The sequence below is a fragment of the Paroedura picta genome, chromosome 4 (assembly GCF_049243985.1).
Source record: "Paroedura picta isolate Pp20150507F chromosome 4, Ppicta_v3.0, whole genome shotgun sequence".
Lineage (NCBI taxonomy): Eukaryota > Metazoa > Chordata > Lepidosauria > Squamata > Gekkonidae > Paroedura > Paroedura picta.
This window is the reverse complement of record NC_135372.1, coordinates 86003046-86027220: the sequence shown is the minus strand read 5'-3', so window position 1 is coordinate 86027220 and position 24175 is coordinate 86003046. Positions and strand designations below refer to the sequence as shown.

Here is a 24175-nt window from a genome sequence, read left to right as displayed (position 1 = left end):
GTCCAGTAGCACCTTGAAGACCAACAAAGATTTATTCAAGGCGTGAGCTTTCGAGTGCAAGCACTCTTCCTCAGAATATATCAGTTCATAGTGAGAGGAAGAGTGCTTGCACTCGAAAGCTCACGCCTTGTATAAATCTTTGTTGGTCTTCAAGGTGCTACTGGACTCTGATTTTGTTGTGCTACTTCAGACCAATAGGGCTACTCATTTGAAGAGAGTAAGTTCATTACTGTATATACTGGGGGGGGAGGAGCATGGTACTTTGGAAATTCACAAGAGGGCATGAGATGTTTTCCCCTAAACTTTCTGACTTTTTGAAGCTATTTAAAGTCTAAGAATCACAAAATACAAAAAATTATTTAAAATATCCTTTTGTTGCCTTTCTAATTGATCAGGTTCCACGAAGCACCAAACATTTAAAAATAGACTTTAATTTAGTTTAAATTATAAGGTAATTCAATTAAAAACACATAAACAAACAATTGGTTCTGCATGGCCTGCAAAGCATGACCATGACTTACGTCATAGAACTAAAGCAAGGTACAATGGGTTTGTTTCCATTACATCTATTAAGCTGAAAACAGTATTCATAATTAGCCCTCTTAGCTCCCAACCTAGGCAACTCAGAGGCATGCTTTTTAAAAATTAAGCTGGGAATTTGGTCAGAAAGCCCCCCAAAATTAATCAGCCTATAATAGGGATTTCACCACAAATGACTTCCTTGGCTATTTGGCTATTACTATATATTATGATCTCTCTTTTGAAGAAACTCATTTCTTCAACACCTGATAAACTTCTCTTAGGCAGGCCAGTCTGCATAAATATAAGTATAACCCCGGGCATGGAAAACAGTTCTACAATTTTTAAAACCACAACTATTAATTGTTACGGTTTCTTGATCTTATACTGCAATAATTTCTATTTCTGTCTCCCAGAAAAACCTTGCTATTGTCTCAGATGATAGCCTGAGCGAATTTTGGCATGAACAAAGATAAACACAAAAACTTATCTTTTGAATAAAACTTCTTTGCTCTTATAGATTCTACTCGACTCGAACTTTGTTCTATATCTTGTCTACAGTATTTTTATGGTAGTTAACAGGTGTGAAGCAACTGGTAGATTACACCAGTGGTCCCCAACCTTTTTATCACCGGGGACCACTCAACGCCTTTTACTGAGGCTCGTTGGAGGGGGGGGGGTAGTTTACTCCTGTACTCTCAACCACTGCCCTAACGCTCTCTGATCGCTATGGTAATGTTTAAACATCCCTTCAAAATAAGATACAGACACGCCACAACAATGAACATAAGGAACATTTTATTTTAATGAAAATTTTAACTCATGACAATGACAAATCAATGGGAACCCTGAGCTTGTTTCTCTGCAACGAAATAGTCCCATCTGGGAGTGATGGGAGACAATGACACCCAAAGTGTGTTGTAAAGGGCCGGGGGCAGGGGGGAAAGGCGTCCTTTGGGGCCCACCTCCAATTAATCGAAGGACCACATGTGGTCCGCGGCCCACAGGTTGGGGATTGCTAGATTACACAACAATGAATATACTTGATTTGGAAAGTTAGGAAACTAGTTGCATAATATACAGATTAGATTATCTAGCCTTGAGAAACCTCTGTACAGTAACTCTAGGAACTCCATTGTTTCATTGGTAGCTTTAGAATGTTGACCTTTTGGTCATTCTGTTCCAATGACATAACTTCAGTGTTCTGGTTTTCCAGATCTCAGTTGACTTTCTGTCCCTAGGACAGAAAACATAAAAACACCCAAAGAGAGAGAGATTTGGCACATTCCAAACGCTTTTAGGGCATGAATGATGCTTATATCAAATGGTAAGTAGCATAAACTCACTTTCTAAATTATTGATGTTACTGTAAGAGTGATGTTAGATACTGATTATAGTATTATTATAGTAAGTGGATATAGGAATTACTTAGTTGAAGAGTATGTGAGGATGGCATGGTGTGACTAGCGCCCAATGGAAATGTGTTATAAAGAGACACCATACTTGTATAAGTGACAAAGCAGGCAAGTTTTTAACATTAAGGTAAAGGTATCCCCTATGCAAGCACCGAGTCATGTCTGACCCTTGGGGTGACGCCCTCCAGCGTTTTCATGGCAGACTCAATACAGGGTGGTTTGCCAGTGCCTTCCCCAGTCATTACCGTTTACCCCCCCCCCCGCAAGCTGGGTACTCATTTTACCGACCTCGGAAGGATGGAAGGCTGAGTCAACCTTGAGTCTGCTGCTGGGATTGAACTCCCAACCTCATGGGCAGAGCTTTCAGACTGCATGTCTGCTGCATTACTACTCTGCGCCACAAAAGGCTCTTTTTAAACATTACCTTACAAAAGTACCTTGGAATGTTATTATTAATATATTAGGCACATGCTTACAATTATGTTCTACAGAACAATCCTGCTTCACTACAGTTTGCATCCCTAATTAATTAATACTCTTACAATCTGTTCTTGATTGCAGGTTTGCTGCCTATCTATTTTGGAGGCTTAGCTTTTTGTTGCATCCTGGTATTTAGTTGTATGTTAGTCCTTCATTGGAGGAAAGGAATCCAAAGAGAACGCCGTGCAAAAGCATGGGTGGAGCGGATGAAAACAGAATGGTTTTTCCACCGCACATTGGCTTCCTGGGCTGACAATGACGCTCACCCTGGAATCAAAACAGAAGTGTCTATTCCAGAATCTAAAAACATTTCAAAGCAAGGAGCAAGCCACTTCTTCAGTGAGGCTACTAAAGATACTACGTGTGATTCCTTTCTTTCCCTTCCAGATGCAGATCCATACAAACCAGTATTTCATGAAGTGTCTTGTGCCAGTGCTCTTGCTCACTTGCCACCACTGCTTGAGCATTCAGCCTCCTATCCTTGCTCTAATATTCCAGCCACAAGCACTCCATTCAACTCACCCTTGAAATTTAATATGCTGAAAAATGAGTCACACCATGTTGGTAGCAACATATCTGCTTAACAGCCAATTTAGCAGACAGCCCTGCAATAGAGCAATTCTGCATTAATAAGCACCTCAATTAAAGATTGGCTTCAGAATGCTTGCGAAATTCAGTATTGTGTTTTTTACTCGGAGGACAGCAAGGGTCTACAGCTGATTTAAGTTATCTTTAGACATCAAAACTGAAATCTCAGTTCTAAGTTTTCATTTAACACATTTACAGGAACAGATATGCTTTATCGGAGGCTTGTAGTTCATTGTAATTGGTAGGTCTAAAAATCACACGGGAAATCATGCAAAATAATACAAACGTGTTTCACAAATGTCTGGTATTCAGGGTTGCAAAGTAATGCCTGATTCTTCTGTGAGCAGGTTGAGAAGAGAGTTTTATAGCTAGGCAGCAAGATTTGGGCAGTCCAAGAATTAGGTACATACTGTTCTCCTAACACCATCTCTTTCCCTTTCCACCAACAGTCCCTACCCTACCATAATCCCTACCAAATTTCACAAAAAGCATTAATTACAAAATCAAGTGTAAGTAGATACTATTTTCTTCATTCAGGTAAGAGTTTGCAGTAAAATAAATGCTAACATGACAATGATTAAATTAATTTTAATTTATTTATATTTATTTATTTATCATACTTCTATACTGACCTCCGCGGAGGCTCAGGGCGGTTTACATTATAACAGAGAACCATACATAAAACAGTCTGTAGAACATGTATATCGATAACCAACAATTGCAACCAAACACAACACAGTATAACAGTAAACAATCGTAATACAAACAGGTCCAGGGCTTGTTGATGGGATTCTGAGGGGGGTGGCTTATTGATTGAATTCTGAGGGGTGGGGGGGGGGGAGCAGGGGCCCTTGGTCACTGTAGATTACGTCTGGTCTCGGCCAAATGCCTGGTGGAGGAGCTCCTTTTTGCAGGCCCTGCGGAACTGTTTAAGGTCCGTCAGGGCCCTGATCTCCTCTGGGAGCTCGTTCCACCAGGTAGGGGCCAGAACAGAGAATGCTCTGGCCCTGGTCGAGACCAGACTGACTTCTTTAGGGCCAGGGATCCTTAGCTGATTGGAGGCAGTAGAGCGTAGAGCTCTTTTGGGGGCATAGGCGGGGAGGCGGTCCCTCAGGTACACTGGGCCCTGACCGCGTATGGCCTTGAAGGTAATTACCAGAACCTTTAGTCTGATCCGGAATTCAACTGGTAACCATTGCAGCTGATGGAGAATAGGCCGGATATGGGACCTCCACAGTGTTGCCGTGAGGATCCTGGCTGCTGCATTTTGAACTAGTTGTAGTTTCCGGGTCAGGGTTAAGGGCAGGCCTGCGTAGAGCGTAATGATTAACTCTGCAGGGTACATGTCTCCAGAGTGCTCTGAGCAACCTGTAATTCACTTTTTTCAACCTAAAGTTTTCAGGGGCAAAAATAGGGAGGGTAGAACCACATATACTGTTTGGAGCTCCTTGAAAGAAAGGTAGATAAACATAGTACAGAGAACAAGCAGGGAAAGCTAGCTATTTACATGAAGTCAGCCAATAATTAATATGTTACTTCAAAAAAATGGCATTTGTATTCAAAGATGGGCAAAGCCAGTACTTCAAACTTCTAACTTAGATGTGGCTGACACTTGCAACATTTGGTTTAGATCAATATATTCTCAATGGAGCCCCATTGAATCCAGAGACTCGGGCCATGGATAGAAAAGACAGACCTGAGAAAAGCCCCATGCTTGCAGAAAAATGTGAAACCTCAAAAAAACTGTAAGAGGAGGAAGGTGTTCTAAAATGATAGTTCAATGATACAGGTGTCCTTGATTGCCCTTGGGAAGGAGAGGAATGGGAAGGCAACTGTAAGCCGCTTTGAGCCTCCCTCGGGTAGGAAAAAGCGGCATATAAGAACCAACTCTTCTTCTTCTTGTGCCCCCGCTGTACATTATTTGAGGAGATCTGAGCAAGCCGCCTGTGTATCTTCCCATGCTGCAATTCTGAGGATCTGCAGCTTAAAAAACAACAACACTTAATTATTTAAAATAATCTCATTTTATTTGCATGGTTTGGCCTTGCATGTGGTACAGCATGAGTATAAATCTGCACGTATGTATGCAATCACAGCATGGTAATCAAGTTGCTGAAGTGGCACTAATTACACCAAGGTATCCACAACCTTTAAATAACAATAATTAGCAACATATATTTCCAAATACAAAATGCACAGCTCAATTTACTTAGGAACAAATACTTTTTCGCTGAGATTTAATTTTCTTTATACCCTGTGTTTCTTCACAATGGGGACCCAAAGCAGCTTAAACCATTCTCCATTTTAACTCTCAATAACCTTGTGAAGTTAGGCTAAGAGTGTGTGACTGGCCCACACTGACTAGTATGATGTATGCATAAGATTACTGCCATAGCTATTGCTGTCTTTTGTGGTGATGATGCAAAGGATCATGGGAGATCAATCACATACAATGAGTAAATCTTCAAGCACACATTGTCCAAAAGTTCTCTCTTCATCCAATCTCCTCTTGGGGGGCACTTTGAAACACAGTATTGGTACGGGGGGAATCTATAGTATGTGAAATATTTTGGGCTCCCATCCAATGGAGTGATGCAATCATCCCCAGCACTATAAGAACAAATAGCAGGCAGAAGGAACTACCTGGCAACAAGGACAAGAAGGGTAGATGGGCTCAAGCTCCCTCCTGCCCTCCAGTGACCTAGAATTTGGCTTCAGTTGAACTAGATTTGGTTACCATTAATGTGAACATATGATCTTTCTTTGGAACCTGCTCCAGCCCAGGAAGTTACTCTGTAGTCCTTCCTTTACAATCTCTAAAAGCAGTGTATCCCATCAAAGGAATGCCGGTCTGTTAAAACGAACAGAAATGTACTAAACACAAATTGATATTTATTAACCCATGGAATTAAAGCATTAAAATAAACTACTTTCAGCCCATTTCTTATCAGAGCCAAATTGACAAATTTACCTTCTACCATAGCAAGATTATTATGTGCATAATACTAAATTTATGATTTATGAATCTAGCCCACTGCAAACAGAACTACAGTATAGTGAATAAACATGGTTTGCAGCATAAGCTAAACAATTGTTTGTCATAAATATCCACTATAAATAAGAAATACACCCAAAACAAGATACTTTATTTAAATCTGACATTCACAGTGCATGAAAGGTACAAAACTCAGTAGCCAAAACTAGTTCATATACATTTCATAAACAGATGTCTGCACATTTCTACACGTAGTCCATTTTGTTTAGAAAGTTAGCATTTTAGTTATTCTATAGGGAAGGTCACCATCAATCAAATAAAAACAATGTAAAAGATTTTAAAACAAATTATCTCACTCAGATCTAGAATTCACATGCAACCTTTGAAGATAGTTCAGTAGGTCTGTATTTTATTATTTTTTAGACCTATTGCTATAAGAGAAAGCAGGAATGAAACCTGTGCCTTAAAGCTAACCTAGGTCTTTTACAGAAAAATAAACTCGCTCTTGGTTCTGTACGGGCTTCAGTAAATCCTTCTGTATAGCATATTCAACAAATATATAGTTCAACCAAGTTATGTTTTGTTGCTGCATTTGGGCCCTATATGACCATCAGATTAAATCAAATTGTATACTGCTGTGTGTTGCCATTTTACCAATTTTGAACTAATTCAATCCCAGTCTTGGCGGAGATCTTTGGTCTCGATTATATTTGTTGTGAAACTGGAATAACAAGTTTAAAGAGAGCTTGTCACCTTCATTCGAGGCATTCTTACTCTTGTCTTTTCACAAATAATACAGGCTATAATAGTACCAATCTACACAAAGGAAAACAGTTTAGACCTGCAAAATTACCACCCAATTACCCAGTTTAATAGGTAAACTGTACACCTCTTCTTTATATGGCAAATTAGTCTTTTGGTTCCAACCAACTAAAAATTTTTGATTGGAATAAGCTGTATTTCAGAAGCATTACTCAGCCATTGATCAACATTAAACTCTTTGCTTTCTTGTTGACAAATATACATTGGTAAACAGAGTTGTTTTCAACTTTTATTGATTTCAACTAGACATTTGAGTCCATTCCCAAAGAGACTATTGATTAAGCTAGAAAACTCTTCAATTGAACAATGCTTAAAGTAGCTAATTAAGCAACTCTATTCTAAATCTTCTACCCAGTTACCTGCAGGTATTGAAGGACAATTAACTGATGAAATTATTTGCATAAGGCGTGGTAAGACAGGGTTGTTTATTGGCCAATCAAATTTGAGCTGGAAGGCCCATCTGACTAGTGGTATCGAAAAAGCTAGTTTCATTAGTAATGTAGTTACTTGATTCTTCTTCATTCAAGGTGGTAATTACATGGTATTCAGTTCTCACATCGTAGATGTGGTGGATAAATCATTTGATCAACTTCCTGGGTGTGGCGGTATACAAATATAATTAATAATAAAATAAACCTCCTTGGTTAATTTATCTGCAAAATATGCTGTGTACCAGGCTGTGTTTCAGGTATTGCTCTTCAAGCGGAATTGGCCCAGAATTCACTGGAAACGTAAGCACAGAGCTTGGCACTAATTACTTATCGAGGAACTAGTACATTACTGAGGGCATGGGGTATATCCTTATTAATATTCTTTGGAGTTCCCTTCTCTTATGCTATCCCTAGCAACTAACAATCCCTGATTATAAAACAGTATTTAGCTTGGTTAATTTATTTTCTGTCATCCATACTGGAAGGCCAGTTTGCAAGCATAAAGTATTCAGGCAGAGTTGGTTAATGTAGATCTGTTGAGTCCTTAGATCATATTTTATTGGTATGTGAAATCTGGGCTGATTTGAGAAAACAGGACTTCTTTCTTAAAAGGATATGTCAATTTACCATCTCAAATCATACAGCTTTTTTCTTGTAAATAAAGATCAGCAAACTACTTTATCAATCACTAAATACGTAGCTCTGGTGATTGCTCATAAGAGGGCTGGAAAGAATAGTAAGGTAAGTATAAAATACAAAGTACATTGGAAACATTCCAAAGGCAGTACATAATGCAGAATTCATACCAAGCCTTCTGCAAGAAACCTTAAATGTTTTAAACCTGAGCATTTTCATCAAAGGCCACAAAACAGTGTTGAAGAGACTAGCATGGAACACAAATGGGGAATTTTTAACCAGTGATTTTATTTTTGGCAATCCCCCTCTTTGGTACTCCCATATAACAGAGGAGAAAAGGTTAAAGATCACTCCTCCCGCACACTAGCCATCCGACTGCTATGCCATTAAGGTGTGCTTGCACAGTTCTCCAGCAACTGAGCACACAATAGAAATGCTGCTGTGCAGCCAGTCCCAGATCTGAATGGCATAGTATGGTACTTATTCTATAGAAATATATATGCACTCTATATAGCGTTCAGCCTGACAGCTCTGAACAATGCACTTTCGTATTAAAGACAGTGCTGCAGTGCTCCCAACTAGGGTTCAATATGCAGCACAGGTTGACCTGGAGCTGAGCAATGTAATGGCTATTTGACTACTACACAAGCAATATTATTTTGTTGCAGGGCTTTGTCTATTTTATAACAGCAACTCAATGAAGTCTATTAACCACACGGACTGAAAAACTACCTTCCACAGTTCATTATTTCAGCCACCTTTCTGTTACAGGGGTAGAGGCAAAACTTTGCTGCCCCTGACAACAACTTCTGCTCCAGATGCACAAGAGCAACACGTGGTCCCAGGCGTACCAGGTAATGTCACCAGCAGTGGGGTACACATTGAAAGAGTGATAAATGTACAGGCCCAAGCTTCATATATTACCAGAAGTGGCCTGGAAACTATAATGTGAGGGTAGCAAACAAACCATTACTAGTAAGAAAATGTTTTTTAGCACAATTTGTTATACAATTATTAAATTTACAGTTCAAGTCTGCAAGTCAAAGAAAATCCTGCACATTCTGAGCACTAGAACAAATTTAGAGTCCAGGGACACCTTTAAGACCAATAAAAGTCTGAGCACTACAAATTAAAGCCTCAGCAGCTTCAACTGTTTAACATGGGATTTACCTTCTGGCTTACAAATAGGGATGCCAACCTCCAGACTACAGAGATGTTTCCCTGAAGAAAGTGGGACACTTGGGTGGGGATGAGAAATTTGGGTTGAGGTGGGACACTATGGCATTGTATGCCAATGCAGTCCCTGTTCTTATCAGATCCCATCCCCAAATCTTCAGTTTCCCTACCTGCATCTGGTAGTCCTACTTACAAATTCTAAGTAGTGATTAGGAGTGGTAGTTTCTAATCTAGCGACCCGGGTTTAATTCCCCACTCCCCCCACATGCAGCCAAGCTGGGTGACCTTGGCTCATCACAACAGTGATAGAGCTGTTCTGACCAAGCACTCCTGTCAGAGCTCTCTCAGACTCACAGGGTATCTGTTGTGGGGAGAGGAAAGGGAAGGCGACCACTTTGACTGATTATGCACGGGCCAGAATACCCGACATGGTGGCAACAGGACTTCGGGGAAAATCCCAGATTATGTCCGACTTCGCTGTCATCAGAGGCCTGGCCTGACCCAGGCTGTCGGAACGTGGGTTCTTCCGCGGGTTAGGGAGGGCAGTGGGCACAGGCAAGGGCTGGGTTGGGCCAGCCCTGTGCATATTCAGAGGAGTCGGGCCTTCACGCCCAGCTCCTCCCCTAATTACGGCATCCCTGCAGGGATGCCTCTTGCTCCTGCCAGCTCTGCAGCTCCACGGAGTTGACAGGGGCATCCTCCCACCCCTACCATGATGGGAGAGCAGCATGCTGCTCCCCACCATCATGTAGCAGGGGGCTACGCACCCAATCCCCCCTCTGCTGCCGGCACCCGGCACTCCTGGCTCCACGTTGCCTGCATGGGGCTGTTGCGCCAGGGCAGCCAGTGTGCTCCCAGAAAGCTCCGCCCCCTTGTATAATTGGGGGATGGCGGGGCTTTTGGCCCCAGTGCAACGGCACAGCAGCAGCTTGGCATAGCTGCCGCCATGCATAATTGGTCTTTGAGACTGTTTCTAGTAAAGTGGCATATAAAAACCATCTCTTCTTCTAAAAAAAATATAATGTGCTACATCGAAGCTTACTATTTCAATGCTGAGAAATAAAGCTTAATGTCTACAGCTATGTGTGAACTTCTTTTCCGTAGGATAAACAATACACCCATATAAGTCTGCTGAATTATATTGATCTTTCAGACAAAAGGAAATGCGCATTCTCAGCAGCTGAAACAACTTCCATAGCTTCTTACAGATGTTACTATGCTATCCTGGTTTCCTTGCCAGTAACAAAAGTTGGACTAAGTGCACTGTTCTATTTCTGAGACTCAAGATGTCTAGAGAGACAGCATAGCAGTTTCCTAAATAACAACGCATAACTGGATCGATGGTATGCATGCTAGACTATGTTAGACACTGAAGATCTGAATCAACAATGAAACCGGCATACTTTTTCACTGAAATTCTCTATAATTGCAAAAACAAATCCCCAAGCCAAAAGTACACAGAACTATTAACTTAATACTGTGACTACTTGCATTCTTTTCATATTATCTAAACTGTTTATATATACACCTTCAACAGTACAGGCTAACTGTACTGCATAAGTATAAACAAAAATACTAGCATGGTTATTTTTATTGCTTTATTTAAACTGGTCAATATTTTATACAGAAAATGTAAGCGATTGTTTTTCAGTCTTCATGCAGGATATTGCATTTCAGAACGTCACGAGGCAAAGTCAACATGCCTAGGTCTGTAAAGTAGTTGGGGAAACACTCAACCGCTGATTAAGGGAATTTAGTTTTCCCTACTCCTTTCATTGTAATAACATTATAGTTCTGTTCTACCAACTTTGGAATCACACAAACTGTTAATGCTAACTCTAGCATTCTCTTGATAATAATCATTGTTACTGTCCATTACTTGAAAGGATTTTTCTTTATCAAGTTACATTGCCAATAATTTCTTATACTAAATGTAAAAAGGCTAACGAGTTAATAAAATGCTCTAGGAAATTTGAGTTGTATTTTCAAATTTAGATTCACAAAATTAATAGCACATTGGAAACTCTACTGTGAAGTATTTTCTAATCAGTATATAGAGCACTGTTTACTTTAACAAGTTAGCCTTGACCTGCATCTTACCTTCTAGCCCTTCCCACAATAGCAGCATAGCTTTAAAATATCAAACCTACCAAGTTTACAAACCAGAAAGCGGTCGAAAATCTCCTTATCCTGTTTCTGATGAAAGTACTAAAATACAATAGTAAATAATGGCAACCATTGGTGCTACTCCTGTTCTGTGAGATGTACACTGAAGGTGAAGAAACAGAATTCCAACAAAGCTTCAGCCACAATAAGGGAAACCAATTGCAGTGCATATTCAGAAAAGCATACATGGGTGTCATAGTAATATTGGTATATGATTACCTGTCTTCCAAAAGTTAAAATACCAAACAATATGTAATAAATTTAAAATAACAAAGGAAACAGTATTCCTACATTCTTTCAGGAATATAAAATAAATAAGAACTTCTTACAACTGAGTTTTAAGAAGGGAACAGTCTTCTTAAGGAGCCACGGGACTTCTGTTTTAATCTTCTTTAGGGTCCACCCAAAATCTTTGACCATAAAAACGGCAAAGCTTAAATATGACCTTAAATATGATGTAGACCAGTGGTCCCCAACCCGCGGGCTGCGGCCCGGCGCCGGGCCGCAAAGGCCTTGGCGCCGGGCTACGGCTCCTTCTTCCCTCCCCCCCCCGAAGCGAGAAGCTCGCCAGGCCGTGAGCAAATCGGCCACCAAAGCGGCCGATTAGCTCGCGGCCCGGAGGGGAAGCCGCAGCCGCCGGCGCCGGCGCAAACACGCACGCGCGGACTGCCACGCACGTGCGTTTGCACCCCTGCCGGGCAGCAACACACATGCACGGCAGTCCGCGCATGCACGTTTGTGCTGGGCCTGCCGCGCGTGCGCGGGCCCCCGGGCCACCCTCTCCGCCCACTACTCCGCAGCGATCCGCGGCAAGCGGAAGCTTGCAGACCGCTGATGTAGACAAGTCTACAGGCAATAATGAGTGTGTCAGGAAGTAAAATCTCTAGAAGAAATATGTATCTTTCAGGCTTTTGAATACTGTGCAGACAGATATTACCACTTTAGTACCCTTAGTGCCAAATTCTCCAAATAGGCATAATTTATTCTGTTCTAAGTATTTACACAGGGAAACACCCATCCTGCAAAGACAGATTCTTTGTTCATATTCTAAAGTGCAGCTAATTTAAGGCAAATTTATTAGAAATATAAAATACAGTTTTGTCAATATATACACACACATTCTAAATTTGAAAACAAGAACTTCCCTTATAAGGGAAATAAAAACTCTGAGTTAGCATTGCTTAAGGTGCAATTACCCCATGGCTTTCAGCCATTCAACATCATGACAGGGTGTCATCCTGGGGCCATGACCCATGCATTTCAAGAGGATATAAATCATTTGCAATTAATGTGGTCCATTGGTTTCCACAGGTTTTAAGCACAACTAACTTCCTCTGGAACTGGGCCTGAGAACTGACAGACAGCAATCAACATCTCGTTACAAATAAAACTTTAAAAGAACAATATTTTCAAAGAACACAAATGAAGAGGTGTCAACATGTACACTAAACTAGCTCCATATGTTAATATACCAGTTGGAAAAGTGCCTGGTGTAGCTTTTAATTTTCATGGATTTTTAGTGGCTACTTTAGTCCTTCAATACTGAATTTCTACACAGATACTATACACCTAAAGCAGCTCTCAGTTCTGGTAATGAATACTTTTCATCCTTATCTTCATCAAATTCCTTAAAGCTCTGTAAATCATGCAGTGTCACTCCAACCAGACTTTGCAGATCCTTGTACGTGAGCTTGCCATCAGTGCCTTTGTTGGTGACCCTGAATAATTCCTGAAGGTCTACAAGAAGGAAATAAAGCTTTAGAGGGCAGGCAAGAAGCATGCACACATAATGAAATATCCCCATTGCAATGGAGACACGGAAAACCTAATAACTCCAATCTGTAACACTGATTCATCAGAAGGACATTTCTGTGTGCATTCAAAGACAAAACAGAGGCAACATTATAAATTTGGGGATTCTCATTTCTAAGTGAAATAGCTCAAAAGGCAATCTGTATCTATGGAATATTGTTTGTTCTGGACAATAAACACTTATGTACTTTTAACAATTTAAGCATATTGTAAATGGGTGGGCAGGAAGGATTGTCAGTGCTTGGCTCTTGTGGCCTGTTGCATGCCCAAGGAAAATATAAATGTAAATAAATAAATAAATAAATAAATAAAAAGCCAATCACCATTTTGTGATCAAGAAGGCGAATTTCTTCCAGCCCAGCCCAGCCAGTGATTTTGGTTTTATGGAGGGGGCATCATCTGGGCAGGGCATTAGGGTCACTGTGGTGGGCTGGTAGTTGTGAATTTCCTGCATACTGCAGGTGGTTGGACTAGATGACCCTGGTAGTCCCTTCCAACTCTATGATTCTATGACAAAACCTGTTCACTCTTTACACAGCTCTAGCTGTACTGAGATTCTTATCTCTGTAACTTCTGACAACAAAATATGCATTCTTATTCACTTACTTTGTCTCTCCAAATTTCTCCTCCAGAAGTCCATGACATGCCAACTTTTAAATGTAATTATTAACAGTTTACTACACCAAAGGTAACTGTAGAATGCTTATTGCTGTTACATTAATGAGAAAAAATTCCACCTGCAACAAAACTAAACAGACTTGCCATCTATGCTGGATATTCCTGGTAAGGACAATCCTCTTGGGTATCTAATTTGCTCAAAACTGTTGCCATCTGATCTTGAAGAAAGTCTTGGAAGCTTTGTAGGCTTTGATGTGGCACTCTGGAGTTTTCCTATTGCCAAGTAATTTTAGAATAGTTAGAACTATATCAAGAGGGAAATAACAATAGCTCTAAAATACACAGTTGCCATGGGACTGCATTCAGATAACATACAGCAGAAGAGTGAACCTCAGCACTATGACAAACAAAATTTTACTAATGTACTAATTAAGAATGTAAGCACCCCACAAATAGCATCGTCATGAGATTTTCTTGCCTCTTTTGAGTAAGAAAAAACACTGTCAGGATATCATCTTACTGCTTAAATAGATTCGATACTCTCCCCCATATTGTTAAACATTTTTATGCACCTTCTGGCCCAGCTAGTCCAGAGTTTTGGACTGGGTTATCATCAGTATATATCTCTTGATGGACGGCTGCCCTGACTCCCTACTAGAAACATTTGCCAGTTATTTGGAAGCAGTGATGGTCTGGCTGAAGCAAAGCTGGCTGAAACTCAACCCCTTTAAGATGGGAGGTCCTGTGGCTGAGTAGAAAGGGACCAGAGGAGCATGAATGCAAGTGGAAAGGCTTGATAAAATCTGGAAAATTTCAGCAAAATGACTTTAAAGAAACACATCTTTAAACCGCTCCTGTGGAGCAGATTAAATCAAAGGGTAAGGGCTGTTTGGGAGGAGGTAGGGTGGGCCCTGTCCGGGTAAAAGAGGGCCCAATCAGGAGCCGCCCAATCAAGCACACACACCCCTTGGAAACTACCCCCCCTCACCCCCAATACCCCTTCCTGCCCCGCCGCCGCTTGCTCCACAATGCATACTCATGCACACACACACACGCTCCCACCCATCGACAACTACCTCCCCTTGCCTCCCAGACCCTTTCCCGCCATGCTGTCGCTTGCTACACAACACGCACGTACACACACATGCACCCACCCCTCGGAGACTACCCCCCCCTCACCCCCAAGACCCCTTCCCACGCCGCCGCCTCCGCAACAAACACGGATGCACACACACACACACTCCCACCCACCCATCGAACAATAACCCCCCATGCCCCTCAGACCCCTCCCCGCCACACCGCCATACTCCGCCGCCATCCTCGCCCTTCCCACCCCCACCCCAACACTCCCTTTCCCCGATCGATCGCCGCTCAGCCCGCACCTCCTTACCTTTTCCTTCTCCTCTGCTGCGCCGCCCCTTTCCAGCCATCCCTCCAGCGCTGTGGCTAGGCCGCGCAGCCTGCATGGCCCCAGCCACAGCGCTAGACTGAGCCAGGCATTCGCGGACTCTTGCACATGCCTGGTTCCCTACCCAGCGCGCTGCCACAGGACTGCCCCACCCTCTCCACCACGCATGCGCAACCTTCCACGCATGCGTTTCGGCCCTCCCCGTCACCCGCGCCATCCCCCCAACCACCCCCGACAAGCCATGCCACTTCCCGTCCTTCCCCTGCCAGGACCCTGCCACCATGCATCCACCTACCCCCGCCTATGCGCGGGGCCACTCCACCGCCCGAAGGCCCTACTCTGCCCATTTTTAAAAATGGGCTTTATTCCTAGTGTTTTTCATAAAGGGAAGCTTTTTAATTCTGGGTCATGATGAACTCGCAAAATCTATTTGCTCTGAAATTGTAGTATGGGCAGCTTCTGGCAACATGCACAGTTCTTCTAGGGAGGAAACAATTTATCTAAAGGTAAAGCTCTTTTCCGCAAAAAAAAAAAAAGCCTTGTTCCTCCAATAGAGGATATACTGGTACAACAAGAAGGAGGGGCCATTCCAACTTCTCTCTTCTCATTGTAGCCTGACTGCATTAGGAGATGATGTTTCCATTGAGCTACATAACAGTCCTATGAGCTGGCCTATGCAGCTACTCTTGCAAGCTTCTTGTCCGTGAACCCTAAGAGACCTGAGACATCTGCCTGCACCATGAAGAAAAAGTTATCAAAAGTATTTCTACTCTTTCCAACACTGCCTTTGTAAAAGAGCCTAACATTACTAGTCTGAATTAAAGTTGATAGGTATCAAGTCATTATATAGTTTAGATGGAATAAATTACCTTTTTTAGTTGCATCAGATGTGTCACTCTCAGGCTTGCTTGTCAGAGCATTGATCAGCTGCAGCTTCTCTCTGAGTTTGGATACCTGAGACTCTCCATTTTCTATTTTCTGTACACCAATACCAAAAATTTCATTAACAACCCTCACTTCTTTCACAGTAAATGAGTTGCACAACTTATTCCAAATAAAACATTTCAAAGATGCTAGGTCAAAGTACTCTATATGCAAAGTAATTATATTGCTCATGTATTACCATATAATGCGTTGGTCTGAAGTAGCACAACAAAAATAGAGTCCAATAGGACCTTTAAGAACAAGAAAGATTTATTCAAGATTTATTTACTCAAGATTTATTTGAGTGTATGCACTCTTCCTCAGACTAAATGGACAACCATCATAACTGTGGAGATATAAAGCAAAAGCAAATTGTGGCAAATTAGTAAACTGTGTCATAATATCCAAATTATGCCATATGATGCTTCTTTGCTAAAACAGTAAATCAGTTCTTTTGAGTTTAGTTGTAGTTCACAGAAACATTGGAGAAATAAAACTGTCTATCTTAGTAATTAATGGCAGATGTTCATGACACCACAGACTTTCAGAGGAAAATACACTCTTTGAACTACCTTCCAGAGAATTTTAGCCACCATGGATTTGGAACCTCTGTATACCAACAATGTAGCATCAGTGTAGGGCAGCAGTCCCCAACCTTTTTGTGGTCGAGGACCGCCTCCGGAAGTGGGGGAGAGCCGACGGCCCGGGCGCCGCGTATGCGCAGTTGCCATGCATGCGTGTTTTCACCAGCAGGGGGCGCTAAGCACATGCGCAGAGTTGCCACGCATACGCGTTTTCGCCAGCAGGGGGTGCAAACGCACATGTGCGGCAGCTCCGCATATGCGTGTTTGCATCGCCGGTGTGCCGGCGGTCACGCCTGCCTCTTCCCCTCCCTCTCGCAACGAGAAGCTCGCCGGGCCATGAGTGGCTGCTTCGCTCACGGCCTGGCGAGCTTCTTGCTGCGGGGGGGGGGGGGGGAGGCAGGTGCGGCTGCCGGCGGCCTGGTATCGGGCCGCAGACCGGCGGTTGACGACCCCCGGTGTAGGGGAACACGTCAGCCTTCCAGAACATTCAATAAGGGACCTCAAAGTAGCTGTTTTATTGCAAAGGAACTTCAAGAACAGACTAGAAAGGGAGATTACAGAAATGCAAGTTATTACAACACTCAAAACAATGGCATACCCTGGACTTAAAAAGGACACAGGTTTTTTAAATCTCACTATGCATGCTAACCTCATTCAACTCTCATATCCACGTTCCTTACAATCCTCTCTTCTTTTTAATTTATTTTATTTGGGACAATGTGACTGTAATGTGATGTTAGTAACACGTAACGTAATTTTGAATTTAACTCTCTGGTCTCAGCACAGCTTGTCACTTGCAGGGATGTGTCCCGGCTTGAGTGGAGATGGACGGGGCCAGCAACAACTGGAAGTGTGTCTGCCATTAATTACTAGCATGGAGTTTTTTTCCTCCAATATTTTTGTGAACTACAACTGAACTCAAAAGGATTGATTAGCTGTTTTAGCAAAAAATTATCATATGGCATAATTTGGATATTATGACACAGTTTATTACCATATTTGCTGGCGTATAAGATGAATGGGCATATAAGATGACCCCCCAACATTTCCACTCAAAATATATAGTTTGTTATATACCCGGCCCACCCCTGCATCTCCCTGTAACCGCCACTAGTGTGCAAGTGCGCATGTGCGAGCTCTGCGTAGACAAGGGGCAGGCCGGAGTGCCGCTGCTTCCTGTCGAGCAGAAAGGACCAGTCATGCTGAAAAGGCTGGCACCCGTCTCGCTGCTGATGCTCACCGCAGCCACGCTGGATACCACGCAATATTGGATGGTATGTAGAATGAGGTGGGCGGGCACTGGGAGGCCACTATGGGCACTGGGCGGGCATCGGGAGGCCACTATGGGCAGCTATGTCTATCCCAACTGAAGTGCACCTGGCGTATAGGACGACCCCCCCCCACTTGGAGGCACGTTTTTCAGGGGGGGAAAGTAGTCTTATATGCTAGCAAATACAGTAATTTGCCACAATTTGCTTTTGCTTTGTATCTCCACAGTTATGATGGTTGTTCATTTAGTCTGAAGAAGAGTGTATGCACTTGAAAGCTCACACCTTGAATAAATCTTTTTCTTAAGTCTTAAAGGTGCTATTGGACTCCATTTTTGCCATACGAAGTGCTAAAATTGCATAATTAACTGTTTCGCTGAATTAGCTATGCAGATATAGGATCCCACAGTAGGAGAAGGAATATGAAATGTAAAAACTAATGACACCTCACTTTCCCAAAGTACACCATAGGAAAGTTTCACTGTTCCAGGAATCCACACACAATAGTATTAATGTACAAGGGCTAATTTGTGAAAAATACCACTCTAACCATCTCTATTTACAATGAAAACATTAATTGTGTTTGTTATCAAAAAGCGATACTGAAAGTTATCAATGAAAAACTGTATAACCATCAGCAGGAGTTTCTCATATAAGACTCTCTAAACCACAATGCATATCTTGTTCTCTAAAATACCCAGGTAAGAGGATTCTAGTGTTCATGACAAAGTCCAGATGAAAAGAGTTAAGTAGTTTAATAATGTGATTCTCTACTGTATTTCCCCAAACTGAATTCTTTACCTTGCCCTCTGGTCTTTGGGGGCAAATGCAGAATATCAGTACAAAACTCTTAATACAAGGGCAATTTATTTTAGAAACTAGTTCTTGTTTTTTTTTAGTTACCTCCATATTTTGTACATTTTCAGAAGTTGTTTCATTTCTTGGTTCTTTTTCTATATTCAGAGAGGTAGTTAAGTCACCCACCTGCAAGAGAGAGGCAAGTTCTAGTATATAAAGGGCTAAACAGTTTAGATTCTCAAAAAAAATCCAAAGACGACAGAAACCTAGTTTCATAAATATTAAAATGCCCTTTAAATATTAGGTATTTTTGTCCCTTGTATTTGCATGAGAAACTTTTAGAAAGACTAATATAAAAATCTACATGAAGGAAAGGTAGTAATACCAGAGAGGGTTCTCTGTGCATAGATGAGTACTGGCAGCCTACAGGAAGGTCTGAGTTGCAGCAGACAAAAGCGGGTTGGATATTTAATTGACCAGAGGAAAGGAAGACAGGCTGGAAATTAATGGCATATCAGCAAGTAGGCTATGTTGTGCCATTATATTACATCTCAAATAGCATTTAAACACAACAGCACAGCATTCAAATAATTACAATAGTGGTAATAATAAAAAAAAATACAAGTACCAGTGGGGAGGAGCAGGAATCTTGTAAGCCAAATTCTAGTAAGAATGTAGTGCAATCTTGCCAATAAAACCAAAAATGTTTTGTAGTCTGTATACATGAGATCCTAGCAGTAAAAGTACTACTACTAACAATGTTAATGCATATGATGCTTTACAGTGCGGTCTGCCCATGGGTGCCATGGTTCCCATCAACTAGGACTTCAGATTTGCCACTGAAGATCTGACTGTCTATGCAGAGTAAAATGGCACTGGTTCAGTGGTACAGTGTTTGTTTTACGTTCTCATGCCACTCTTCCCCAGTGTATTTTTAATTACCCCACATCCTCCTTACACTTCCGCTTCCTCTCTGTGTATCTCCACCTCCTGAGGCAACCATTTGTAGTTGGGCTCCTCCACCTGAGGCAGTCGTTTTGTGAATTTGTCCACCAACTGTGTGGGAATTCCAAAGAGCTCCACGGGCTTAAAAAGGTTGGAGACCCCTGCTTTACACAATATAAGAAAGCAGCTCCAGTCACTAAGCACTTGCTGCCTAGCACAGGAGGCAAACAAGAACAGAAAGACAAGGGAGCAAGATGCAGGAAAGGATAAACAGGAGTACATCTGTGGCTGATAGGTCTTGTTTTTGCTTCACAGTAGGACAGTTCAAATGCTTCTTTTCCTACTACTACTTATACTGTAGCCATACTAAAACATTTTCCCAGCAATTCAACTAATAAACAAATAGCAATACTAATCTGAGAGAGAAAGAAATAAAGGAAATAATTCTCAGACCTTTTCCACACAAGGAATTTTGTGATGGTTCAGTGCTTGTCTGGTTGTGGGCCTAATTCCCCTTTCTTGATAACATTTGTGCCATCTGTCAGTTGCCCCATGATAAAGGAATGCAGATAAATCCACTGTCCCATTTTTGGCACAGGAGACAGAAAGTTGCACCAAGGCCATCAGGAAATAGAAAATCCATGATGTCCCAAGCGAGCTTTCCCCACCCTCGTACCCCCCTGCCCCGAGTGTCACTTCCATCTTCCTCCCCTTTTGTTTCAACCCACTTAAAATGCTGGTTAGAGTCTTTCTCCTGCCCTGGAGCTGTGCTGCAGAGCCAAGGGAAACACTTAAAAAAATTATAAGTGATTATTATGTAACAATGCAATAACACCTTATAAAAATATTTTAAATGCTCTCCTTGGCTCCACAGCACTGCTTCTGTCACATCCGTGCTATGGATCTGAGGGAGAGCATAAGGGCACCCCCACCACGATTGCTGGGCCTGCAGAGCCAGTCAGCCCTTTTAGAATGTGAGCCCAGTGAAAACCTCTCTGCTGATGGAAGAGAGGGAGGGAAATATGCACCCAGCCCTTTAAGACCACAAGCTGAGGGAGCCTATGCCAGGTTCATTCCCAGCCCTGCAAGCCGGCGAGTGAATGGGGCAAGGAGGGAACTGCTGAAGGGGCAGATGAAGGAAGGGAGGGCTGGACAAGCAGTGCCACTGATACGATCGGAGGCAAGGAATGGGGCATCACAGAGGGTGGGGGAGGCAGGTTAGCAGGCCAGGTGTGGGGAGTGCTGTGGGGTAGTGTCAGTCCCTGAAAGAGGAAATGAGCTCTGAGCCCTGCCCTCCACACATGCCCTCAGAAAGCCCAGACAGGTGAAGTGCAGATGGCTGAGCCAAAGAGGCAATGGCCCCGCTGTTCTCCCTTGGCTCCAAAGCAGTAGGGCACCCCCACTGCTTTCACTTGGCTCTGCAGTGCAACTCTGGTCACAGTCGCTTCCAGCTTTTACCAGCCTGAACTGACAGAGGCAATCTCAGACTTTGAGAATCCCATTCCCCCTTGAGGCTCAACTGTCCTTTAGGCACCAAGCTAAAACACAGGCTGGTTGTTAGTTTTATAAAATTAAGCAGACAAATACTTGTTACTGTATATATTAGTAGAGGAGTGGGGGAAGTGTACTGGAATTTCATTAATGCAATTCCAGTCTTTTCTTTAAAAACAAATTAAACTAGATTGATTTCAGCCTTGGAAGGGGGTGGATGGGAAGAGGAGGTGCTCAAATGTGGCGCTGGAAGCCAATTGAAAGTTTCTGCCATTCATGCCATTCAAGGCAGTGGGGTGTGGCTAAAGATGTCATCCTGAGAGGGTGGCAGGGCATCTGCTCTGCTATCTCTGAAGCCTGACAGGGGTCAATTGTGCAAGCAATTGGCAGAAAAGAGGAGGGGTACGCAAACCCCACCTCACCTTTCTACCCAGGAAGTTCTTGGGGCCGTCTCCAATCCTTTAGGGAGTATATCTCCCTGGATTATAGGCTGTCAGCGTTCCAGGTCCAGAGGACGACTGCCATTTTCTATCTCGGACTTTCTTTTCTTTCTTTAATCTTAAAGTATCTGCTTCAATCTTACACGATGATTTACCACAAATGAACGTTTTGAACTGAGGGGAGGACATCGGCTGAGTTCCAAAACATCATTTACTGCAAGTATCTCTCGTTTTTTTTTCTCCGTCTCTCTTCCTGCAACAAAGCCCTTTGTTTCCCCCCTCCTCTTACTCTGCTCTGCCCGAAGCCACCTCGTTATGAGGCAGGCTAATTCTCCTAACTAAGCAGAAGGAGGACTCAAATCAACTCGAATTAATTGGCAAAAGCTCTTATTGTAATTGTTTTGGTTTTCGGAAATAAGAGATAAGAGCTGTGAATGGGAAGATCTCACGAGAACTCTGTGCCAGCACGAGAATACCTGCCTTAACTGACTTCAATACGTCACATGCCAGAGGATAAAACAGAGGACCTCTACTGGTCACTTGTAAAATTGTTTGAGGCCGTTTTTTTTTAAAGTCAAAAACATGTCTATGTTAAAAAGATTGGCTCATCTAATAGAGATACAAACCCAAGATTACAAAGTATTTATAGATGGATTGGTCAAAAATATCTCCAAGGAGATCCAAGATGGCAAGGAAGAAGTCTCCAATAGGAATGATGGATCAATAACAGTGGCTGATGACAGCTTTAAACAAGGTGGAAAACCAACAGCAGAAGAGAAATCTGAAATTCATATCTTCAAGGAGATCCAAGATGCCAAGGAAGAAGTCTTTAACAGGAATGATGGATCAATAACAGTGGCTGATGACAGCTCTAAACAAGGTGGAAAACCAACAGTAGAAGATAAATCTGAAATTCTGGAGACGGAAAATGGGATGCCGGAGTTCTGCAGCCCAGATAAGGACACCCTTTTTAAAAAGACATAAAGCCATCTCAAAGCAACAGTGTACAAAAATCAATCAAAAGAAATATGGATCTGCAGTGAAAGTAACCGATTTAAAGGAGCTCTTTGGGGAAAAAATTGTATTGATACTGGAGTCCAGGAGGTGCAACGGCCTCAAGATTTATCGATGCATATTCTGCAGGAAAGAGTACAACTGCACTTTCTACGCCAAAGGCCAATGGGACAGAATATAAGTCTACGGGAACGACAAGATGTAGCAAGCCTCGAGATGAGACCCCCTTAAGAAGACCGAAAGCTCATATTGTTTTATGTTTAATGTTATACTGTATTCTATATTTCTATTTTTATGAAAAAGGGGAAGCAGTGTCTCTTTCTCTCTTGTTTCTTGTTTCTTTTCCTTTGTAGGCATATAGGTAATATAATCATTAGTGTTGGAAATATAAAATGGGGTTCTCCCCCCTTATTTTTTCTTTCTTCTATTAGTGTATTGTTCTAGGACTAAAGCCTACACTGACCTGTAGAAAATGTTTAATGTTAAGCTTTCAACTTAAATCTGAAAATATACCTGTCAGGATGGCTCTTAGAATGGGTCAAGTATAAATTGTTTTGTAGACGTATAAGAATTAAGGATAAGGAGAAGCTATAGAAGACTGAAAGCTTATATTGTTCTCTCTGTATTAACAACATATACTGTATCCTACATTGCTATTTTTATGAAAAAGGGGAAGCAGTGCCTTTTTTCTCTCTTGTTTCTTTTCCTTAGTAGGCATATAGGTAATATAATCGTTAGTGTTGGAAATATAAAATGGGGCTTTCCCCCCTTATTTTTTTTATTGGTGTATTGTTATAGGGCCAAAGCTCATATTGATCTGTAGAAAATGCAAAGCTCTCAACTTATACCTGTCAGGATGGCTCTTAGAATGGGTCAAGTATAAATGGTTTGTAGATGTATCTGTATTAAGGATAAGGAGAAATTATGAAATCCTTTTGTAATTTTTTTTCTTTGTACATCTTTAAGGCAAAGCCCTACTTTCCTCTCCCTTCATCAGGGTATTGATACAGGGCCAAAACTCATGCTGTTCTATAAGAAATGTTTAATGTTAAGCATCTAACTTAAACCTAGAAATATCTGCCAGGATAGCTCTTAGATTGTATCAAGAAGTTAACGTGAGGTCTACGATCTCTCAAGTAAGTTGATTAATAATAACTTTTCTTTTGTATATCTAAACAGGCCTTTTTTTTAATGTAGTGGAAATGTGGATGGCTCTTAGACTCATGGCTCTTAGAGTTTTGGGCAAAAGTTTATATCACTGTGGAGTCAATGTGGGGTGGTATATTTTCAAATGATGATTATATTTTATTTACTGCTTTTTGTATCAATAACTCGTGTTGCATCCTATATTTCTATCTTTATGAAAATAAAAAAAATTCATTACAATAAAAAAAAAGAAAGTTTCTGCCATGTGACACTGATTGACAAGACAAAAAAGGAAAAAAAAACTAGAAGTTCTGACTTCTGATCAATCGGCTGACACATCAGGAAGCAGAAATCAGGTACAAAACAGCGGGATACGCGAGACAAGAGACTCCAGTGAGGAAGTAAGAAACATTGTGGCAACTGGGTACAGATCAAAAAACCAAGGCAGCATCACATCTTGGCAGTTTCAGTGCAGAAAAGATCTGTGTCACCCTAATCA

At 41.9% G+C, this 24175-nt stretch overlaps 2 protein-coding genes across 2 annotated transcripts in view; one reads left to right on the top strand and one right to left on the bottom strand.

The window, feature by feature from the left end:
- The first annotated feature begins 1699 nt into the window (after positions 1 to 1699).
- TEX38 (testis expressed 38) lies at positions 1700 to 3075 on the top strand. The gene is made up of 2 exons (XM_077336323.1): positions 1700 to 1846; positions 2496 to 3075. The coding sequence occupies exons 1-2, from the start codon at positions 1828 to 1830 to the stop codon at positions 2996 to 2998; spliced, it is 522 nt and encodes a 173-aa protein (XP_077192438.1). The 5' UTR covers positions 1700 to 1827; the 3' UTR covers positions 2999 to 3075.
- A 1932-nt stretch (positions 3076 to 5007) lies between these two features.
- EFCAB14 (EF-hand calcium binding domain 14) overlaps positions 5008 to 24175 on the bottom strand; it is a 40145-nt gene continuing 20977 nt past the window's right edge. Inside the window, exons 8-11 of the mRNA XM_077333842.1 lie at positions 18746 to 18826; positions 15936 to 16044; positions 13803 to 13931; positions 5008 to 12965 (exon numbers count right to left, since the gene is read on the bottom strand). Of these exons, the coding sequence (XP_077189957.1) occupies positions 12790 to 12965; positions 13803 to 13931; positions 15936 to 16044; positions 18746 to 18826 (495 nt within the window). The 3' untranslated portion in view covers positions 5008 to 12789. The remainder of the gene's footprint in view (positions 12966 to 13802; positions 13932 to 15935; positions 16045 to 18745; positions 18827 to 24175) is intronic.